The sequence below is a fragment of the Pelophylax lessonae genome (assembly GCF_965119305.1).
Source record: "Pelophylax lessonae genome assembly, chromosome: 4".
In the NCBI taxonomy this organism is placed as follows: domain Eukaryota; kingdom Metazoa; phylum Chordata; class Amphibia; order Anura; family Ranidae; genus Pelophylax; species Pelophylax lessonae.
Window position 1 is genome coordinate 473109768 of NC_138771.1, and position 21258 is coordinate 473131025.

The window sequence follows — 21258 nt, forward strand, 5'->3', positions numbered from 1 at the left end:
GGGTAATGCGGTGTATTTGAAAACTGTTTGTAACATTGCTTTATTCCACTGTGATGATGGATTTACCTGTTTGCTCATAGTTCAGCTTGAAGAGTTTTAACTCTTTTAGGTTTTTACCTACCATTGTAAACATTGCTTTTTATTCCTTGCAATCCCCAAATTCCTAAGGGTTTTTGGTCATCCCAAACTAAGATTTGCATAGTTTTCATAGTGTAACGACGCGTTGTATCCCTTGTACTAACGACCATTTGTTCCTTCTTTTTATCCAGAAATGTCCTGGCCAGTGCCTCTGCAGATAACACCGTTCTTCTCTGGGATATGTCCCTGGGTAAACCAGCTGCCAAGCTTACAATGCACACAGACAAGGTATAACAGACACACCGCTTCTTATGACTGGTTATGTTTTTTACTCTGTTACCATTTATTTGAAACAAAGATTTCGGCATGAGATTAGACTTGAATTCACTGTAATTCATGCATGTTATTTATCTATAAAAGCCTCACTTGTTTAGATCAACCAATAACAGTGAGATTGCTGCTGGGCTTGGCCATCAAGTGGCCCTCCACAGTATTCTCTTTTCTTTTTCCCCAGCGGGTACATTCAGTAATGGTAATTATGTGGTGAGGGGAGCTGGGTCAGCACAGGCAGTAATTAGACACTGCTGAAAGTGGAGAGGGTTATAACACACAAGGAGGGAGGGGGCTGTTCTAGGGTATTCACTCTTCTGGAGCAGTCTAGTTTTTTTTTTATCAAGTTTAGAGATGCATTGCTGTAGAATAGTAAAGATGAAATTTAAAGTGGTTGTAAAACCTGAATATTATTTACCCTAATGTAGTCCCTTTATGGAAGTAAAAACTGTGTACATGTAAGCATTGCCCCTATCACCCCCTTTATACTTACCTGACCCCTCACTTGATTCAGCTCTGTGCCCATCTGTAACTGCTCTCCTTGCTCTCACAGGATCTGTTGAGGCAGATGGAGCTATTGGCTCCTGCTGCTGTCAGTCAACTCCTGTGATGAGGGAGCAGGGCTGAGCCACACTGTCTATAACTCTGGGCTCAGGTGCCATGGCTCAGGATCGAGCCTGCAGGTGTGCCACCATAGGAAGCTGCTTCATTTGGTGGCACACAGAGACGATAAGAAGCCAGGAGCACTGGCAGGGACATAAGAGGATTAGGTCCACTTCTGTGCAATTCTATTGCACAGAGCAGGTAAGTATAACATGTTTGTCATTTAAAAAAAAAAAAAAAATTATACTTTACAACCACTTTAACCACTTAAGCCCCGGAAGATTTTACCCCCTTCCTGACCAGGGGGTTTTTTGCGATTTTTTTTTTTTACTGCGTGACTTTAACGGACAATTGTGCAGTCGTGTGATGCTGTACCTAAACGAATTTCATGTCCTTTTTTTTCCCACAAACATAGCTTTCTTTTGGTGGTATTTGATCACCTGTGCGATTTTTTGATCATGCGCTATAAACAAAAAAAAGAGCGTAAATTTTGCAAAAATAACAATATTTTTCACATTTTTTATATGAAATTCCCCAAAAAAAATGTAAAAATCAAAATTTTTTAACATTTTCGGCCAATTTGTTTTATGCTACATATGTTTGGTAAAAAAAATCGCAAAAAGCATATTTTGATTGGTTTGCGCAAAAGTTATCGCGTTTACTAACAAAGGGAAAGATATTTTTGTAATTATTGGTGTTTTTTTTTAACGAGTAATGGCGGCGATCTGCGATTTTTTTTTTTTTTTGCGGGACTGCGACATTGCGGCGGACAGATCGGACCCTTGACTGACATTTTTGACACTTTTGGGGTTACCAGTGACATTACTGCAGTAATCAGTGCTATACATATGCACTGTTACTGTAAAAAGGACACTGGCAGGGAAGGGGTTAACTGTATTGGAGAGGGAGGGGTTAAGTGTGTCCTAGGGGCGTGTTTCTAAAGGTGATGGGACATGTCTACTATTGTAAAAACAGAGATCAACGGTCCTACATAGTAGAACCGTCTGATCTCCATTTTTACACAGGGGAGAATGACAGGCGGCTTGTTTACATAAGCCGCCCGCCTTTCTCCCTCTCTACTGACGATCGTAGTGTGACCGGCGGACATCGGGTCCGCCGGTCACGCGCGCGGACTCCTCAGTGAACGAGCCGGGGCGGGTGCGCGCTCGCCCGCTATTGGCTCACAAGCCGGTCACAGGGTAGTGACGTATATATACGTCACTTTGCCTGGCCGCGGCTGACCGCCGCAGTATATCTACTTGCGGCGGTCGGCAAGTGGTTAAGCAGCAACTGAAAGTTCAACAGTTAACACTTTTTTAAACGTTTATAGCAAATTCTTTTTGGGTAAAAAAAGGTTTAAACTGTATAACAACGTTGACTGTTGGGGTTTGTATTAACCCCCTTAACCATCACTTTTACCGGTCAAATTGGCTTGCATACAAATACTGAAAAAAATATGAATAAATATGAATAATTTGACCTGAAAAGGACTTCATATACTAACTATGATCATCAAAAGCAACCCCTTACATTACTAGCCTTTTAGCAAGAACAGTGGGATCCCCTTCCATTAGTGGCAAATGTCTTTTTTTTTTTTTTTTTTTAAGGGGCACTGCTATTTTGTTCATTCAAGACAAAGTAACATTGCTCTCTGATGCCCTTATTAGAATTTGTCTTAGGATAATGAAATTTTATCTTGTAGGTACAAACGCTACAGTTCCATCCCTTCGAGGCACAGACCCTTATATCTGGCTCCTTTGATAAGTAAGTAAATCTGATCTGAAAGGACCTCTTTCACAGCGATTTGGCCCCGGGGGGGGGGGGGGGGGCGAAATGCGTTAGTTTGTGGCATAGGTGAAGCCTGAGGCTGAGAAGGTTTACAGAACTCATGACCTATTGAGCTAGAGCTGTGCTCCCAGATACCTATGACTAAAATGTCATACATGTACATTTAGGCAGTACTTTGTAAATTATCTGTTTATTTTTTAAAGATCTGCAAATCTTACTTTGATATTTTACATATTTCAACATCACAGCAAAAAAGGAAGACCTCACAGCCACCACATACATCCATTTTCCTCAGCAGACAAACTAAACCAAAAATATTATTATAAAAAAGAAAAAAAAACACTGCTAATGGACTATTACAGATATTATGTAATACAGATATTGTATAATTCATATACTGTGAAAGTAAAAACCCCTGTAGGCTACAAGTATGCTTAAAGAACTATCTATTATACAAAAATTAAAAACAACAATGATATATCAACTAAAAATGTGCAGCACTAATCAACAAACCAAAAACTTTTTTTTATTTATTTATTTTTTTTATACAAAGCGTGAAAAAATAAACAGTGAAAAACATGCGTGACAAAAATGGTGACTCGAGATCATTTATTTTCTATGTCCAGTACACTATATATATATATATATATATATATATATATATATATATATATATATATATATATATATATATATATATATATATATATATCTTTTTCGTTCATTGAGGAATACAGCTCCTGTCATTCTTGACAGTGTGGGTTATGCTGCCCCCTACAGGAGTAGGACACTAGGCAATCAAAAAACTTCCTGCTACACCCACTACCTCTTCCTTCTATAATCACTCATTTTTTTCTGCCTAGTCAGGAGTAAGGACCTGGTTCCTCTGGGATCTTTGGTCCTGGCAAAATTTTTTAGATAGGAAATTTCTTTCGCCTGGACTTTTCCTGTGAGATCTACTATCAACTGCCGGACTGGGCGACGGGCTGTATAATCTAGATCCATTGGTAACTCCAGTCTGGCCAGCACTAGGTTGGCAGCGGCATAATCCCACTGGACGAGGGCTGTCACTGCGAGTTAAATGTCTAGCAAGGTCGCATACAACCTGGCCTCAGTCTGAGCCACATCATTCCTACTGGCTGACAGCATTCCTCCGAGGCAACGCCTGACGAAGGCGCATGCATGCCCCGAACATTAGCACCGCCCCGCTTCCGCCGGATGTGACAAGGGAGAAGCTGTGATGCTGCCAGGACACCAGGAAGTGCCAGAAGCCACTGACACAGCCGGGAACCCAGCTTAGAAAAAAAGCTGTTCATTCGAAAGGATTGCATGAGGACTCGAGGGCATACAATGCGATTAGAGGAGAAGCGTTTTAACCTCAGGCAACGTGGGGGGTTCTTTACTGTTAGGGCTACAAGATTGTGGAATTCTCTACCACAAGAGGTGGTTTCTGCGGGTAGTATGGTGGCTTTCAAAAGACTCTTAGACTTACATCTCAAGGATCAGAACATTCAGGGGTATGTGAGATGATTACAGCCACACACACTTACACAGGTTGAACTGGATGGACTATTGTCTTTATTCAACCTCACCTACTATGTAACTATGTAACTATGAACCAGGGCTGTCTACACCTCTCCTGCCCCCCCTGCAGCGGATCGGATGACTTACTGTAAAGCCTGCTTTCCTATCACTCATGTGATTGCATTACCTTTTATGCCAATAAAGGATTGTTTTAATTCCTACACTCAGGTGGTGCTGCACTGTTCTCCCTATCTTTTATCGTCTACAATGCACAGAGTCCCCTCCTAGCTCTGATAGAGCGGACGGCCACCCAGCCATCCATCTCTACATAGACTTTATCCCATGGACTGTGTATCTATATACACCTGTAATAATTATTATCATTATCGTGTGTCTTTCCTTTTTTTAATTTTTTTTTTTTTTTTTTTTTTACTCCTGGAGGGTTTTGGTGTGAACATGGGCCCCTCCTTGGGACGGTCCGAAACCCCCCCCCCCTCCCGGGTTCCCCTCCTTCCCACAAGCACCCTCTCTTGCCAAGTTCCTAATCCTGCACCCCCACCCCCCTCCACATACGCTGGGGATGTAGTTTTTGGGGTGGTCTGAACACTTTCCTGGGGTGGGGGCTGGGCGCTAACTGGCGATGGGGGCAAGGGGGGTGCGCCGCCGGCGACCGGACGATCGACTGGCAGGGAGAGTTGTACCTGGTGGGGGCTCCTGCCAGGTCCCCTGTCCTGCCTGGATTTGTCCTGAGGCCTGGTCTCCCTATTTCTGGGTCCCTGTAGGCCTCGTGACGCTGCCATTTTGTTGTAGCCTTGTGTATTCCTATACATGGTGGCCATGTTAGTGTAGTCTGACGGCATTTTCTTGTGGTTTGCATTGCAAATAGCGGTGGCCATGACAGTGGAGCCCCGTGGACAGCAGATTCTCCTCGTGATTGCAGGTGCCTGTGTCGGCAGGTGGTGAGTCTGGTGGAGTCCTCTCCCTTTCTGCTGAGGATCGCTCTGTGCCTTGTGCTTGGCGACCTGGTGGTGTTACCAGCGCGGTGGGGGTGTTGTCCCTTAGTGTGTTACACTCTTTTGTGGGGTCCTCCTGATGACTCATGGAGTCCTGGAGCATGTTTCCCCACCTGATCCCCTCTCTGAGGCTGTGGGGCCCTTCGGGTCCCAACCATCCATCCATGCACTGACGGCGGTCCTGGAGTCCCTTGTGTCCCAGGTGGAGACGGCTTACGGGCAACGGGCTAGCAAAAAGTGCCCCCCCCCCCCACCTTCCCCTGCCTCATCTGTCTTCTCAGATCCTGAATCTGATTCGGCCGTCGCGGACACGGGTCACCCTGCTGGGTCTGGGTCTGCGACCACGCGCCTTGAATTCTCTGATAGGATGATTCCTCCACGTCTACGTCCGCACACGAAAAGGCGCTGGTAGATGCACTGATTGTATATGTGCATGAGACCCTAAAGATGGAGTACACAGCTGAAGCTGCGACGGAGGCGCAGGTACCCTTTGGCACTCACAAGCCATCCAGAGCGGCAAAGGTGGTTCCTTTCCCCGCCTATTTTGGCGGAATAGTCGCAATAGAGTGGAGACGACCAAAGCATCTCTGTAGGGTTCCTAAGCACATTACTAGGCATTACCCCTATGAGGTGTCCCTCCTTAAGAAGTGGACTGTGCCACCAGTGGTGGACCCTGTGGTTTCCAGATTAAACAAGGCAACCATGATTCCGGTGGAAGAGTCCCCGGCCTTTAAGGATCCGGCTGACCAGAAGGCGGAGGCTGTGGCCTTCATTATAGACACCTTAGCTGGTTCAAGTGGGCTAAGCTCCTACTCCGTGACCTGGGGGGAGAACTGCTCCCTCCTGCCTTTGCTGAGCTGGCAGACCAGCTGGTTCAGGGGCTGCAGTTCCTCTGTGATGCATCTTTGGACGCTACTCCCCTGATGGCTCGCCTCTCCATTTTGGCGGTGGTCCTTCGGCGTGTCTTTTGGCTCAAATGCTGGTCAGCAGACCTGACTTCTAAAAAGGCCTTGACTGATCTTCCCTTTCAAGGAGATCGCCTGTCTGGAGCTACCCTGGATGACATTATTAAAGGTCTCACAGGTCTCATAAAGTTTTTTTCGTCCCTCACGGTCGACTGACAAGGGCTTGAAGCCTTTCAGGGCCGCCTCTGGCGGATCCAAACGAACCTGGTCTGACAAGCTGAAAGTGGGCTTCTCCAGATCCGCCGACAAGGCTCCTTCGGCATGAAGGTGTGCCCTCACCCATATCGGGGGTAGGGGGACGTCTTCGCTGGTTTCCGGACCCATGGACTTCCCTGGTGCAAGACAAGTGGGTCCACAAGGTCATTCGGTCCGGCTACAAGATCGAGTTTCGCTCTTTTTTCCCCCATCAAGGTTTTTTCATTCCACCCTTCTCCTGTCCCCAGATCGGTTACAGGGTCTGTATGGGGCAGTAGTGTGGCACTGTGTGCCGATTGTCCCGGCGATGGTGTAAGGGAGACCGCAGTCTGCCACTGAAGGCACCATGTGCCGTTAGTCCCGGCGATGGTTTAAAGAGATGTTAAGGGAATCCGCTGTCAGCCACTGGAGGCACTATGTGCCTGAGCTAGGCAGGAAGGTAAGGAGGGGAACCAGCGGCGTATGATGGTGATGAAAGCCGGATGTAGAAGCTTTGAATGATTTCACCAGCTAAAAGCTGTCTTGGCTTGCAGCAATATTAAATTAGGAAGACAGGACTTGTAGCTGGTTGGTCCATCGGTTTATAGCCCCTGGGCATAGCACATCAGGAGCGGCTAACAATTTCTTCTCTTCAGCCCCTCGAGCACCACATCTGGCTCCCTGACAGCCACAGGAATGGCTCCAACTTGGCTCCATCCATTGGCCTGGATAGTCAGCCTCCTTTTCAGGGTTAGTAAAGGGGACTGTACATGGCATTTTATTTGACTGATCCCCAATTTTTCCCTTCCTTTATGCTAATAAACTGTAATTTCTTGGAAGTTATGTAACAGCACCAGTGTATTTATTGACCACAGTCCTAAGCGCTTTTCTGAGATTTGTATTTGTTGTGACTTTTCCCAGCATCCTTGCTCCTGAGGATGATCCCATCTTGCAGCTATAGGCATATTGTTGCCACATAAGAACTGTCACTAAACTTCTTGGTGCCTATTCTCTTTTTTGGGTATTTGATATGGTCTCCAGTGGGCATCCCCGAGGTGGACCTGTTGGCGTCTCTGCTCAACAGAAAGGTGCCAGAGGTTTGTGACTCGGTCAAGGGATCCTCTGGCAGATGCCACAGACGTGCTGGTGGCCCAGTGGAGTCAGTATCTTCTGATCTGCGTCTTCCCTCCTCTCAAGCTTCTGCCCAGACTCCTACACAGGATCAAGACCGAAGGGATTCCGGTCATCATAGTAGCATCGAACTGGCCTCGCCGGGCCTGGTACGTTGATCTAGTGTGGCTTGACGCCGAAGTTCCTTGGAAGCTTCCTCTCAGGGAGGATCTGCTGTCCCAAGGACCAATCTTCCTTCCTGCTTTACAGTCGCTGGCTTTAATGGCTTGACTGTTGAACGCTAGGTGCTAAAGGATAGAGGTTTGTCTGAGTCTATGATTCCTACATTGTTAAAAGCTAGGAAATCTACCTATAGGAAGATCTACCATCGTACATGGAAGACGTATATTGCGTGGTACGTGTCTCTTGGAGTTCCTTCTCGATGGCTTGTATCTTAACCTTCCTTCAATGGGGGGGGGGGTTGAAGAGAATTTGGCCTTGACTACCATCAAGGGCCAGGTCTCAGCCTTGGCGGTCTTTTTTTCAACGACCTTTGGCCACACACTCCCTGATGTGTACCTTTCTTCAGGGTGTCCTACATTTGGTTACTCCAGTGCGGGCTCCGTTGCCCCCTTGGGATCTTAATTTGGTGCTTTGTGCTCTACAGAAGCCTCCTTTTGAAAATATTCGGGAGATTCCCCTGCTTAAGCCGTCCCAGAAGGTGGCCTTTTTGGGGCTATCGCTTCTACGCGCAGGGTGTTGGAACTGATGGCGTTATCCTGTCGCTCTCCTTATTTGGTGATTTACAAGGATAAGGTGGTGCATCGTGCCTGTCCGTCATTCCTTACTAAGGTGGTCTCTGACTTTCATTTGAATGAAGACATTGTGTTGCCTTGTCTGTGTCCCAGTCCTACAAATCTGAAGGAAATTGCATTGCATGCCTTGGACATGGTCCGGACAATTCGGGTGTACCTGGCAGCTACAGAGTGTTTCAGGAAGTCAGACTCTATTTGTGCTCAAGGATGGACCTTGCAAACGGTTGTCCATTTCCAGATGGATCAGACAGACGGTGGTTCTGGTCTTTTCCATCAGGGGTCAGGTTCCTCTTTTCCTTGTCAAGGTGAACTCTACCAGGGTGCTTAGTGCCTCCTGGGCCTTCTGTCATCGGGCGTCAGTGATGCAGGTTTGCAAGGTGGCCACCTGGTTGGGGATGCACACTTTTACAAAGTTTTAAGTCAATGTGTTGGCATCTGCGGATGCTTCCTTTGGCTGCAAGGTTTTGCAGGCTGCTGTTGAGAAGACCTGATCCTCTTTGAGGGTGTATGGTTTTTTTTTCAGGTGAGCTCCAGTTGTTTTGGTTGAGCCCCTGTCGCCTGGTTGGCTACTGTTTAGCCTTGGGAATTTATTGCTGATTCACACTCCTCACGTTTAACACTGCTTTGGGATGTCCCAATGGTCAAGAAAGACAGGAGCTGTGTCTGTCAATGAAAGGAAGAGAAAATGTTTCTCTATCGCTCATTGACAGACGTAGTCTTCTTGATTCTCAAGAGCTGGGTTATGTTGTCTCCGCAGGAGTAGGACTAGGCAGAAAGACAAAACGTTCTGGCTCCACCTTAGGGGCAGTCCCTGAGGGTATATCCTCCCTCTCTCTGCTACAGGGAATCAGTTTTTTTCTGTCTAGTCAGGAGTAAGGACCTAAGTTCCTTGCTGGGATCTTTTGGTCCTGGCAAGACTTTTTTTCTTTAAGAAAAAGACATTTTTTAGGTAGTTTTCTCCAGTGTTTTTTCCTGTGAGATCTTCAAGCAAAAATGGCGGACTGGGCGACACTTGTGGTCACCCCAGCCGGCCTACGAGCGCGCGCAGACCATGGCATTGCGCTTGGTCGGCCGCGACATATTCAAGTAAGTATGCGGGGCCGGGCGACGGGCTGGATGTTGTGATCCAGTGGTCACCCCGGTTTCTGCCTACGAGCGCGTGCAGACCAGTGCGCTGGGTCGGCCGCGACGGAGTCCCAGTAAAGGGACTGACTTTGCGAGTTAAAAGTCTCGCTTGGACGCCAGGTACCAGAGAGTCGAGGCGTCCACAAACCCCGACCCCGGTGGAGAGGGTATTGTGAAGAGAGGGTGCCTGTCGGTTCGGTATGGTGAGTAAACGTTCCCTTTTTTCCTCATTATGAGGCAGTATATATTATGGGCCCCTCCATATATGGTCAGTATATATCTGATACTTACAAGTCCCCCTTGTAATACAACATGTGTTTGTGGGAAGTGGACTTGGTTCAAGAGCTAACACTCTACCCAGCAGACTGTAACATTACAGCAGACATAGGGGGTATAATCCTACCTTATGTGCAGTGTATCTCTGTAGATCCATATGTTACCTCTTAGCAGAGTGCAGGTGGATGTGCTGGGAAGACGATATCGGCGGTCCGCCGCCATTTTGCCGTAGACCGAATGCATGTATGTCCTCAGGTCACGCCGGCCGCCATGTTTTTGGAGTCTTATGTCTCTTCTATGGGGGCGGCCATGTTTTGTGAGCCCAGCTACCTCGTGGAGGGCTGGGAACGCCGGAAGGCGTACACAGGGGGCGGAGCCACGCCTTCTGCCCGGGAAAAAGCAAACAGCTCCTTCCAGTCTGTGTAAGACAGACGCTGACTGCAGTTTGTTGGAAACTGCACTGCATCGGTTGGTGAGCCTTGGGGGTCCCTCTCTCTCTCTCTCTGGGATCGAGAAGCAGGTACTCTGAGGGGCGCTATTGCGCTAGGGGGAGACACACAAAAAAAAAAAAAAAAAAAAAGAAAAAGTTTTTTTGTTTTGCTGGCAAAGGTGTCCTGTATTAACATGGACCCTGCCACTCATGTATCTCCTCCGGATCCCCTCGAGGGGTCTGCGGGATCCTCCAGCACCCCATTGACAATTGAATCTTTGTCAGCTATTATGGAAACTTTTGTGTCCCGGGTGGAAGTGGCTTGTCAGGGACAGGGCGCAAGAAAGCGACCCCCGCCTAACCCCTTATTATCTGAAACCTCGGATTCAGACTCTGAGCCTATTTCTGCAGTTGCAGGTACTTCATCTGGTATTGGTGTCTCGGGTCCTGTCTCTTCAGACAGTGAGGAGGATGTTTCGGCATCCGCCATAGCCCGAGAGGAAGCGTTGGTAAACGCACTCATTGTATCTGTTCAAGAGACTTTAAGGTTACAGGGTATTCCATCAGAAATAGCTGAAACTGAGATCCCTTTTGGGACTAAAAAACGCATCAAAGTGGCGAAGGTTTTTCCATTGCCCAAATGTTTTGGCAATCCAATCGAAGAAGAATGGCGTCTGCCAAAACGCACTTTTAATATTTCTAAACGCATTGACAGGCGTTATCCGTTTGAGGAAACCCTTATTAAGAGATGGACAGAACCACCTGTGGTGGATTCACCTATTGCTAGATTGAATAAAGCCACGGTTATTCCTTTAGAAGACGCTCCGTCTTTTAAAGATCCAGTGGATCGCAAGATAGAAGCTATGTCTCGCACCATGTTTTCCTTGATTGGATCAGCTTTCAGACCAATAATTGCTATTGGTCTGGTTTCGCAGGCTGTAACTGAATGGACCAAGTGGTTACGCCGGGACTTAGAAGAAGTCCCTCAGGCGGTATCAGATTTGTTGGAACAAATGATACAGGGGTTACAGTTTGTATGTGATGCGGCGTTAGACGCCACTCCATTAATGGCGCGAGCATCAGTCTCAGCAGTGGTTCTCAGGCGTACACTGTGGCTAAAAGGTTGGTTAGCCGACCAAGGTTCCAAAAAAGCATTGGCTAATTCCCCTTTTCAGGAGAGCGTCTATTTGGAGCCAACTTAGATGAGATCATTAAGGATCTCACCGGTGGAAAAAGCACCTTTTTACCGCAAAATTTTAAAGGTAGAGGAACTCGTCAAAGACGAGGGCCTTCTTTTTCTGCTCACAAGAGGTTTTTTCGTCCTCCAAAGCTCCTGCAGGAGGCGTCAGGGGTCGTTGGTCGGGCAAGCAAAAGCCCGCCCCCTCCAGACCTGAAGATAAACCATCCAAAGCCTGAAGGTGCGCCCCCACCCATAACTGGGGTGGGGGGACGTCTTCGCCGGTTCCCGGATCCATGGCTTTCCAGAATCCCGGACAAATGGGTTTGCGAAGTCATAAGGTCAGGGTACAAGATCGAGTTTCGATCTCTCCCACCGGCGCGATTCTTCCCTTCCAATATCCGTCTATCCGCAGATCGTTTAGAAGATCTGCGGAGAGCAGTCACAGATTTACTACAGCAAGGAGTGGTAGTCCACGTTCCTTGGACAGAACGGTTTCAAGGGTTTTATTCAAACCTGTTTACAATACCCAGGAAAGAGGGCAAAGTGCGTCCAATTCTGGACTTAAGAGCACTCAATTCTTTCGTCAACATAAGAAGATTCAGAATGGAGTCCATTCGCACGGTAGCAGCCTTCCTGCATCCAGGGGATGTCCTAGCGTCCATAGACATCAAGGACGCCTATCTTCACATTCCCATTTTCGCAGGACATCAGCGTTTTCTACGCTTTTCCGTAGAGGAGAACCACTATCAGTTTGTGGCGTTACCTTTCGGTCTCGCCACGGCTCCGCGGGTCTTCACAAAGGTGTTGGCCCCAATGTTGGCACTTCTGCGCCAAAGAGGTATATCGATTCTAGGTTACCTAGACGATCTTCTGCTTCATGCAGAGTCTCCTCAGACCTTGCTACAAAACATAGAAATTACTATGATTTCTTTACAGGAATTCGGGTGGCTGGTGAACCAGCAAAAGTCATTTCTGGTTCCCACCCAGAGGCTCGAATATCTGGGTCTAATTCTAGACACAGTCAGGACAAGAGTTTTTCTTCCGGTAGGGAAACTCCGAAAGATTCAATCAGCAGTCCAGTTGTTACTGTCCAACAGCTGGTCTTCCCTTCGGACTTGCATGAGGGTTCTGGGGTTGATGGTGGCTTCATTCGAAGCAGTCCCATTTGCCCAGTCCCATACCCGAATTCTTCAGCAAGAGATTCTTCTCAGATGGAATCGGAATCCGGAATCCCTGGACAATCAGATACGATTGAGCAAACAGACCAGAGAGTCTCTGGTTTGGTGGCTTCGGTCTCCAATGCTCAGCCAGGGAAAGTCATTTCTGCCAATATATTGGACGATAGTGACCACGGATGCCAGTCTATCCGGATGGGGAGGAATTCTTGGTCAGTTATCTGCCCAGGGACTTTGGTCCCCGGAAGAATCCAGGTTACCGATAAATGTATTGGAACTGAGAGCGATCAGACTTTGTCTGATTCACTGGACCGAGCAGCTCCGGGGCAGCCCGGTTCGGATCCAGTCGGACAATGCCACGGCCGTGGCTTATGTCAATCACCAGGGGGGCACCAAGAGTGTCCGAGCCGCCAAAGAAGTGGCTTGCATTCTTCGCTGGGCGGAACGATTTGTTCCAGCAATCTCTGCGGTGTTCATTCCGGGGGTGGAGAATTGGCAGGCAGATTATCTCAGCCGTCAGACCCTGGATCAGGGGGAATGGTCCCTCCATCCAGACGTTTTCCACCAGTTGTGCCTACGGTGGGGCACCCCGGATGTGGATCTGTTGGCTTCACGATTCAACAGGAAAGTTCAGAGATTCGTGGCTCGCTCCCGCGATCCTCTAGCAGAAACCGCAGACGCACTGATCGCCCCGTGGGGGCAATACCAGCTAATATATGCCTTCCCTCCTCTCGCGTTACTGCCAAGACTTCTACGCAGGATAGAGGAGGAAGGAATCCCAGTAATCCTGGTAGCTCCGGACTGGCCTCGTCGAGCTTGGTACGCCGACATGGTCAGACTGGTGGCGGACGTCCCGTGGAGACTTCCTCTCAGGGAGGATCTACTGTCTCAGGGACCGATCTTCCATCCTGCTTTACGATCGCTGGCTTTAACGGCCTGGCTATTGAGACCCAGGTGCTGAAGGACAAAGGTTTGTCAGCTTCAGTTATTCCTACTCTAGTTGAAGCAAGGAAAGCGACTTCCAGAAAGATCTATCATCGCACATGGAAGTCCTACATTGCATGGTGTGAACCTTTGGGGTTCCGTCCTCGGTCTTATTCGATTAGTCGAATATTGGCTTTTCTGCAACAGGGGGTTGAGCAGAAACTGGCCTTGAGTACTATCAAGGGTCAGGTCTCGGCATTAGCCATCTTCTTTCAGAAGCCTTTGGCTACTCATTCCTTGGTGCGGAATTTCATCCAGGGGGTGCGACATCTGGCTCCGCCAGTGCACGCGCCGTTACCCCCCTGGGATCTTAATTTAGTGTTGTCGGTTCTTCAGAAACCTCCCTTTGAAGATATTAGGGAGATTCCTCTACCCACGTTGTCCCAGAAGGTGGCCTTCTTGGTGGCTATTACTTCTGCACGCAGGGTGTCAGAACTGGCCGCATTATCTTGTCGTTCACCATATCTGGTGGTTCATAGAGATAAGGTGGTTCTTCGTCCGAATCCATCCTTCCTACCAAAAGTGGTTTCAGAATTTCATCTAAATGAAGAAATTGTATTACCTTCCCTGTGTCCTAAGCCCAGTCATCCTCGGGAGTTTGCTTTACACTCCTTGGATGTGGTCCGGGCGATCAGGGTATACTTGAAAACGACAGACTCGTTTCGCAAGACGGATTCACTTTTTGTGATCCCAGATGGACCCAAAAAGGGGTTGCCTGCATCTGCCGCGACCATTTCCAGATGGATCAGACAGACGGTAGTCCAGGCTTATTCTATTAAGGGTCGGGAGCCCCCGTTCCCTGTTAAGGCGCACTCCACTCGGGCACTTAGTGCGTCTTGGGCCTTTCGCCATCAGGCGTCAGTGGTCCAGGTGTGCAAGGCGGCTACCTGGTCGTCGGTGCATACCTTTTCTAAACATTATAAAGTTGATGTAATGGCATCTTCTGATGCCTCATTTGGCCGCAAGGTTTTGCAGGCCGCAATTTGAGGAGACCAGTGGTCTACCTCGAGGGTTTTTTTTTTCCGTTGGAAAATTTTTTTCTTTAGTCTCATTCTTTGTTTATAATGAGCCTTTAAAACTTCTAGTTTGGCACCGGTTGGGCCTTCTAGATTGGATTTGATTTTGTCAATCCCACCCCTCATTTGTGGCACTGCTTCTGGATGTCCCAGCTCTTGAGAATCAAGAAGACTACGTCTGTCAATGAGCGATAGAGAAAAATGGATTTTTGTAAGAACTTACCGTAAAATCCTTTTCTCTTAAGCTCATTGACAGACGTAGTACCCGCCCCTCTATCATTGAGTTGGGTTGGGTTAAATTCTCTGTACTGCTTTAAACAGAACTGATTCCCTGTAGCAGAGAGAGGGAGGATATACCCTCAGGGACTGCCCCTAAGGTGGAGCCAGAACGTTTTGTCTTTCTGCCTAGTCCTACTCCTGCGGAGACAACATAACCCAGCTCTTGAGAATCAAGAAGACTACGTCTGTCAATGAGCTTAAGAGAAAAGGATTTTACGGTAAGTTCTTACAAAAATCCATTTTTTTTTTGACTTACCGTAAAATCCATTTCTCTGATGTTCATTGAAAGACGCATCACCCACCCTTCTGTGGAGTTATAATTCTCCTGACACTGTAACAAAACTGAGTGACTATAGCAGGAAGAGAGAGTATACCCACTGCCCATGGGTGTAGCCAGAAGTTTTTTCTGCCTAGTGTCCTACTCCTGTAGGGGGGCAGTATAACCCAATGGTCAAGAATGACAGGAGCTGTGTTCGTCAATGAACATCAGAGAAATTGATTTTACGGAAAGTCAAAAATCACATTATTCCATTCATTTCAATCAATTTCAGTTGTTCGTGTCTCCAACAGCATATATCCATGCATTATTCTTACGCAAAATAAATTCTCCCATGTGAAATATTAACTATATAGAAAGAATTAAGGTAGATTCACCACAGCACAGTGTCCTTATTTCGGTACATCTCAAACCTTCTGATGGAGGAAAACCACTCTCTATTCCTAGGGAATCACAAAGGAAAATTGACTCCGGTGACCCATGAGACAAGTATGGCCAAAAAACTTTGGCCATACGTCTCTTTTAAAGCTGAACTCTGACATATATAAAAGACCCAAAATAATGCGGTGTTGTCATTATTAATAGTCATTAACCGTATTTATTAAATGCCAGCAATGCAAGTACCTGATTTTGACCTGTAATTAATCTTACAGATCCTGTAGAGTAGTGCTGGAGTGTAGGAGGAGGAAACAGCACATGAAGCCAATAAGTTCATCTACTGACAATAAGCATGCTGACAGGAGCAGAAGTCACAGTGACAGGGTGGGCTCATCACTGTGCTGCTTCTCCTTACACTGTTCAGTCACAGGCTGGGGCAGGTCGAGGACACACTGGGCACGGAGCAAGGGGTTTGATGCTTGCTAATAAAGAATAGTTTTGGGTTTAGATACATTTTAAATACCTGGAGCAAGACGGAGACAGATGTATGTGAATTATTAGTGCCCTCTTACACAACACATGCGCATTATTGCATTTTATGTGCATTGCGTTAAGAAGCCTATTCAACAATGCTGCGTGCCACACTTTAACGCAGTGCACAGATCATTCACATCTGTGAGCGGTGGTGCATTACAACACATGGCACTGTGTGTTGGGAGTGCTCTTTAAATTGAATGGCAATACATTGCACTGCAGTACACCCCTTATTGTGCGTTGTGGTAAAATGCTTGTTTTGCAGTGCATTAATAGAATGCATCCATGTAAATGGCCCCTTAGAGTGTTCTCAACATTGATACAAAATGAAACCCAAATTGCTGCATGTTCACCTTAACACCATCTATATTTGGGTGAACTTTAAAATGAACGTCCGTTTGTGTTGAGCTGTCTCTGTAAATTCCACTTTAGTGCATATTTATTTCATCTTTGGAAACGCATCCATTTTTCAATGATAACCAAAGGCAAAATTGCTATCAATACAACGATAGGATCCATAAATAGCCCAAGCCATCTGTTAATTGTGCTGGATGGACCTTGAATGCAATTTTCAGGATGTGACTTCTCTGTCACCGAGTGCGCTGACAGCGTGAACCACCACTCGCCTGGGACCTCGTCTACCTCGGCAGCAGATGGGCTCGTGCTGTTGTTGTTAGAATATTATCTAGTACAGCCTGTCTCTTGGTGGAATGTGAACTTAATTTCTCGATGAATGGCGTAATAAATCAGGCTGTGCTCTGTCCCCTGTCACATGGAGCACAGAGGTGTTGGATCTGAAATGCGTAGCGCACACTCTCTAGTTTGATTTTTGCGCTCAGTGCTCAAAATCCCACTTACTCTAAACTTGTATTGTTGTGGAATTTTCATGTTGAGTTTTTATTCGTTTTTTTTATTTTAATTAATAAACCCTTGCCTGTGTCCTAGAACGATCTCATGCTGTGATTGCATGTGATCACAGTATGAGAGATTACATATGAGTGGGTGCAATTAGCTGGCAGCATTACATTGCTTTCAGTGGGGCTGCCTACTCACAGCTAATCGTGGGAATCCCCTGGGGGCTGGGGTTCTCATGTGTAATTGTCAGCAGGGTGCATTGGTAAATGTGACTGCACCCTTAGGGCCATCCCATATCCCTGCATTTTAGATGCAGTAAAGCTTAGACAAATTTAGGCATGATTCACACATTATACATGCATTACCATTCATCTGTAGTTGCGCTTTGCTGGAAACCACACTAACAATGCAGCAAGCGGGAATTTGTTTAATGCACCAAACTGATATGTTAAAGTAAGAAATGGATCCTATGCTACCAACAAGTATAAGCACAAAAATCTTTCTGTGTGCAGTACATGCAAGTTTGATAAAAAGAAATGTTCAGGAGAGGGGTGTGCTATGAAAGCGGTTGGGAAAATTCACCCTAGCCAGTTCATTTTCTGCGGAATTGACAAAACTTATCCAGGCACCCTTTTCTGTTTTCTTCCAAGTTTCCCCAGACCAAGCTTGGCCAAGGGGAGTGATGGAGCTTTTCAAGCTGAACTCTAGGCAGGTATACAAAACACAATGAAGGCAGCTCTATAGTCCTCAATACATTGTTAAATGTAAGTAGTGTAGGCACTTGAATCTGACCTGATATCAGCCTCTTTCCGTCACCAGTGCAGCTGGACTGGAGTATGAGAAGGATTCTGTAGTGAAAAAAGAATCCAGAACTCGTGGATGGCGGGCATTATCTGTCAGTATCTAGCAGCTATTCGTATCAGTATTATTGGAGTATGAGAAGAAGCAGCAGCACAAGGTGTAAATTTTTTCATATGCTGACCAGAAGCATGCTGCTAGGAGGAGAAAGCAGAGTGACTGAACAATTAGGTTAATACTGTGCTGGTTCTCCTTTCATTGTCCAGCAGTAATGAGCTCAATTGGGTTCAGACACAACTCTGAACCTGCCTGAGCTATCCCATCTGCTAGCTGTCAAAGCTGACAGCTAATCACAGGCAGCAGAGGCATACCCCGTCTGCAACTGCAAGTATACACACACCTTGCATGTGCATGCCTGCTGGGCGGGTAATGCCTCCTATGTTTATGATTTGGCTATTGGCATTGACAGCTTCCTGATGGGATAGCTTAGACATGTTCAAAAACGGCTGACCTGGGCTCTGGGGAAGGGGGTTGTATGAATCTGGCCATCACACTGAAGACATCAAGTAGTGGAAAGTACTTTGGGGGAACATCTCTAGAATTTAAGTGAGTGTTGCAGCAAAAACTGGTATTGTTTTATATTTTAAAGGGCTCTTTCTTTCTGTTTTTTTTAATAAAGTTCTGCTTTAAACACTAAAAACACTCCCTGTAAGCAGCCAGATAGAGGGAACATTTTTTAATGTCTAGACAAATTAAAATGAAACTGAACATTGGCTGTGGACATGCAAGTATTTACATATACTCAACAGTATATAAGGAAGCCCATACATATATATGTATTTTTTTTTTTTTTTTTTTCAATTTTGTATTGAATAAATAAAAATGTACCAATTCCCCATCCACACATTTAAGGTGGATGGAGAGGGGGAATCGCTCCCACTGAGTTATTGTGTTCTGACTGCAGGGATCCTTCCTCACCGTCGGAACACAATGATCAGTATTGCCAGCTATACCTGGCGGCACTGATCGTTCGGGAAAAACCTGACAGGATGGATGTTTAGAAGTCAATAGATTGGATTAAAATTTGTCTGGTCCCTGCTGAACCAGCTGAATTCCAATTTGTGTATGGCCGGCTCCAGGCACCATTGCTGATCACCCTATGCACTATATCTAAAGTTTAGGTTTGAAGAAGTGCTATGAAATGTCTCCATTGTCTTGCACGTGCAGCACCCTCCTATCAGACCCACCTCTCATCTATTTTTAGCTCTCCAGAATGCCTTGGGTCTATGAGACATTCCACTACACTACAGTCAGTAATAGGTGAGCTTTGCACACCCTAATTTATGTCCTAGTGCTGGGTGTTAAGTAGCACTAATTTGACATCCTTTATTTGCCGTTGTGGATATATTACAGTGAGTCTGTGTAGCTGAAGCACTTTAAATTCAAGGCCTTGTGCACACAGGGCTGAAAAAAAATGTCGCTTCTATGGACATTTGCTGTTTTTTTCAGCCTGTAAATGCACCTCTGTTAGTGTCCATGCGCACATAAACATTTTACAGAGCGAAGCTTTTTGGCAAAAGCAATACTGAATGCTCCTAAACACATTGGATGCCTAAAGCGCTTGAGCATTTATTCATTGTAATTGCCAGAACAAATGAATATTCTATGCAATGGAATCAATGAACACCCAAATGCTTGACGTACCTAAATGTGTATGCAAAAATGCGGCTTTAGGTGCGTTTTGTAAGCTGCTTTTTTCCTTCCGGGAACAAAGGCATCCAGGGGAGAAAAAAAAATGTCCTGTGTTCATGAGCTCTAAAAGACCACGTCCAGCAAGTGTTAGTATACATGAAGCCTTCTGATGGGGTAAATAATATTGCAAACTATTTATTTTGTGGTATTGTCTGTTCTTCACTCCTCAGATCAGTAATATTGTACGACTGCAGAAGTCCTCAGGAAAACCATCGAACGTGGCGATTCAGCGGAGAGGTCGAGAGAGTGGCATGGAATCATTTTTCTCCCAGAAACTTTTTAGTAAGCATTTTTCTTTTCATGTTCTTTAGTGCCATCATATACACCATATTTGGGCAGGTCTGGCACACTGGAATTTCCTAAATCATGTTGCTCTCCAGGTCTGTTAACCACTTACCGACCAGCCATCATAGTTTTATGGCGGCAGGTCGGCTCTGTCCCACGAAACGACGTACCTGTACGTTGCTTCGCGGGACCGCTAGTGGGGGAATTCATTAGCAACTTTGGTGCAACTGGTGTGTACATATCTTTTACCAGATTCATACTGGTGCGCTGCAATTTACTGATTTTAGCTGTGGCCTGATGGACTTCTATTAGGTAACGCATTTTTTGCAGCGTTTTTTAAAAGCCCACCAAAAGTCCTGCATGCTGCATCTGTTGTGCGTTTTCTGAAAATGTGGAAAAAACTTGTAACCTAATAGAAGTCTGTAGGATTGCAGGTAAAACGCACAAAAAATGCAGATGCACCTGCGCTTCATCAGCGTGAACTTGATCTTAGTGTATCCAGGTGAATTGTACTTTTTTTTTTTTTGGGAAATGTTAATGGATATCTCCTGATTTCATTTGTATTTGTTTTTAATTTTAGCTGTATATTAATTGCAATAACCATGACCCTTCACCACAAACAAAATAAGTTCTTCTACTCCTAATGTGCATGGGGATACCACACATGGGCTTTGGTTGTCATTTGCAAGCATGGTACAACCCAGAAACAATAGAGCAAAGCAGGGAGAAGGAGCAAAAAGATTTTTAGTAAAAAAAAAAAAAGCACATAATACACACATTAACACTTGTTAGGCACACACCTTCAACCCCTTCATTACCCCAAGATATTAACACCCTCCCAGCCAGTGTCATTAGTACAGTAACAGTGTAGTATTATCACTGTATTAGTGTCAGTCAGTTCCCACCCAGTGTTATGGGCCATACACACTATATAATTTTCTGAAGACTTTTTCCTTTAGACCTACCAAAACCATATAATATGAGGTCAAACCTAAACACTTTCAATTTGTATGCAATCTGGCAGGCCCTTGTACTACATAGAAAAGGTAAATCTGAAGGAAAAAGTCTTCAGAAAACCTTATAGTGTGTATGGCCCTTAAGTGTCAGATTGCCCGCTGCACTATCACAGTCCCACTAGAAGTTGCTGATCACTGCCGTTACGTATAGATATAAAAAAAACAACAAAAAACTTCCAGTATATACTGTATATCCTAGTTTGTAGACGCTGTAACTTTCACACAACCCAATCAATTTACACTTACTGGGATTTTTTTACCAAAGACATGTAGCAGAATAACTTTTGGTGCAAATTTATAAAGAAATTAGATTTATTAAAATTTTTTTTATTGGATATATTTTATAGGAGAAAGAAAAAAATATTATGTTTTTCTCAATTTTCCGTCTTTTTTTAATTTATATATTAAAAATTAAAAAACCCAGCAGTGATCAAGTACCACCAAAAGAAAGCTCTATATGTGTGAAAAAAATATAAATTTAATTTAGGTTCACTGTTT

General features: G+C 45.6%; 1 protein-coding gene across 1 annotated transcript in view; it reads left to right on the top strand.

Moving 5' to 3' along the window:
- The window catches only part of PWP1 (PWP1 homolog, endonuclein), a 100660-nt gene that overhangs the window by 54410 nt on the left and 24992 nt on the right, over window positions 1–21258 (top strand). Inside the window, exons 9-11 of the mRNA XM_082255447.1 lie at window positions 270–366; window positions 2714–2775; window positions 19630–19741. Coding sequence (XP_082111573.1) covers window positions 270–366; window positions 2714–2775; window positions 19630–19741 — 271 coding nt within the window. The remainder of the gene's footprint in view (window positions 1–269; window positions 367–2713; window positions 2776–19629; window positions 19742–21258) is intronic.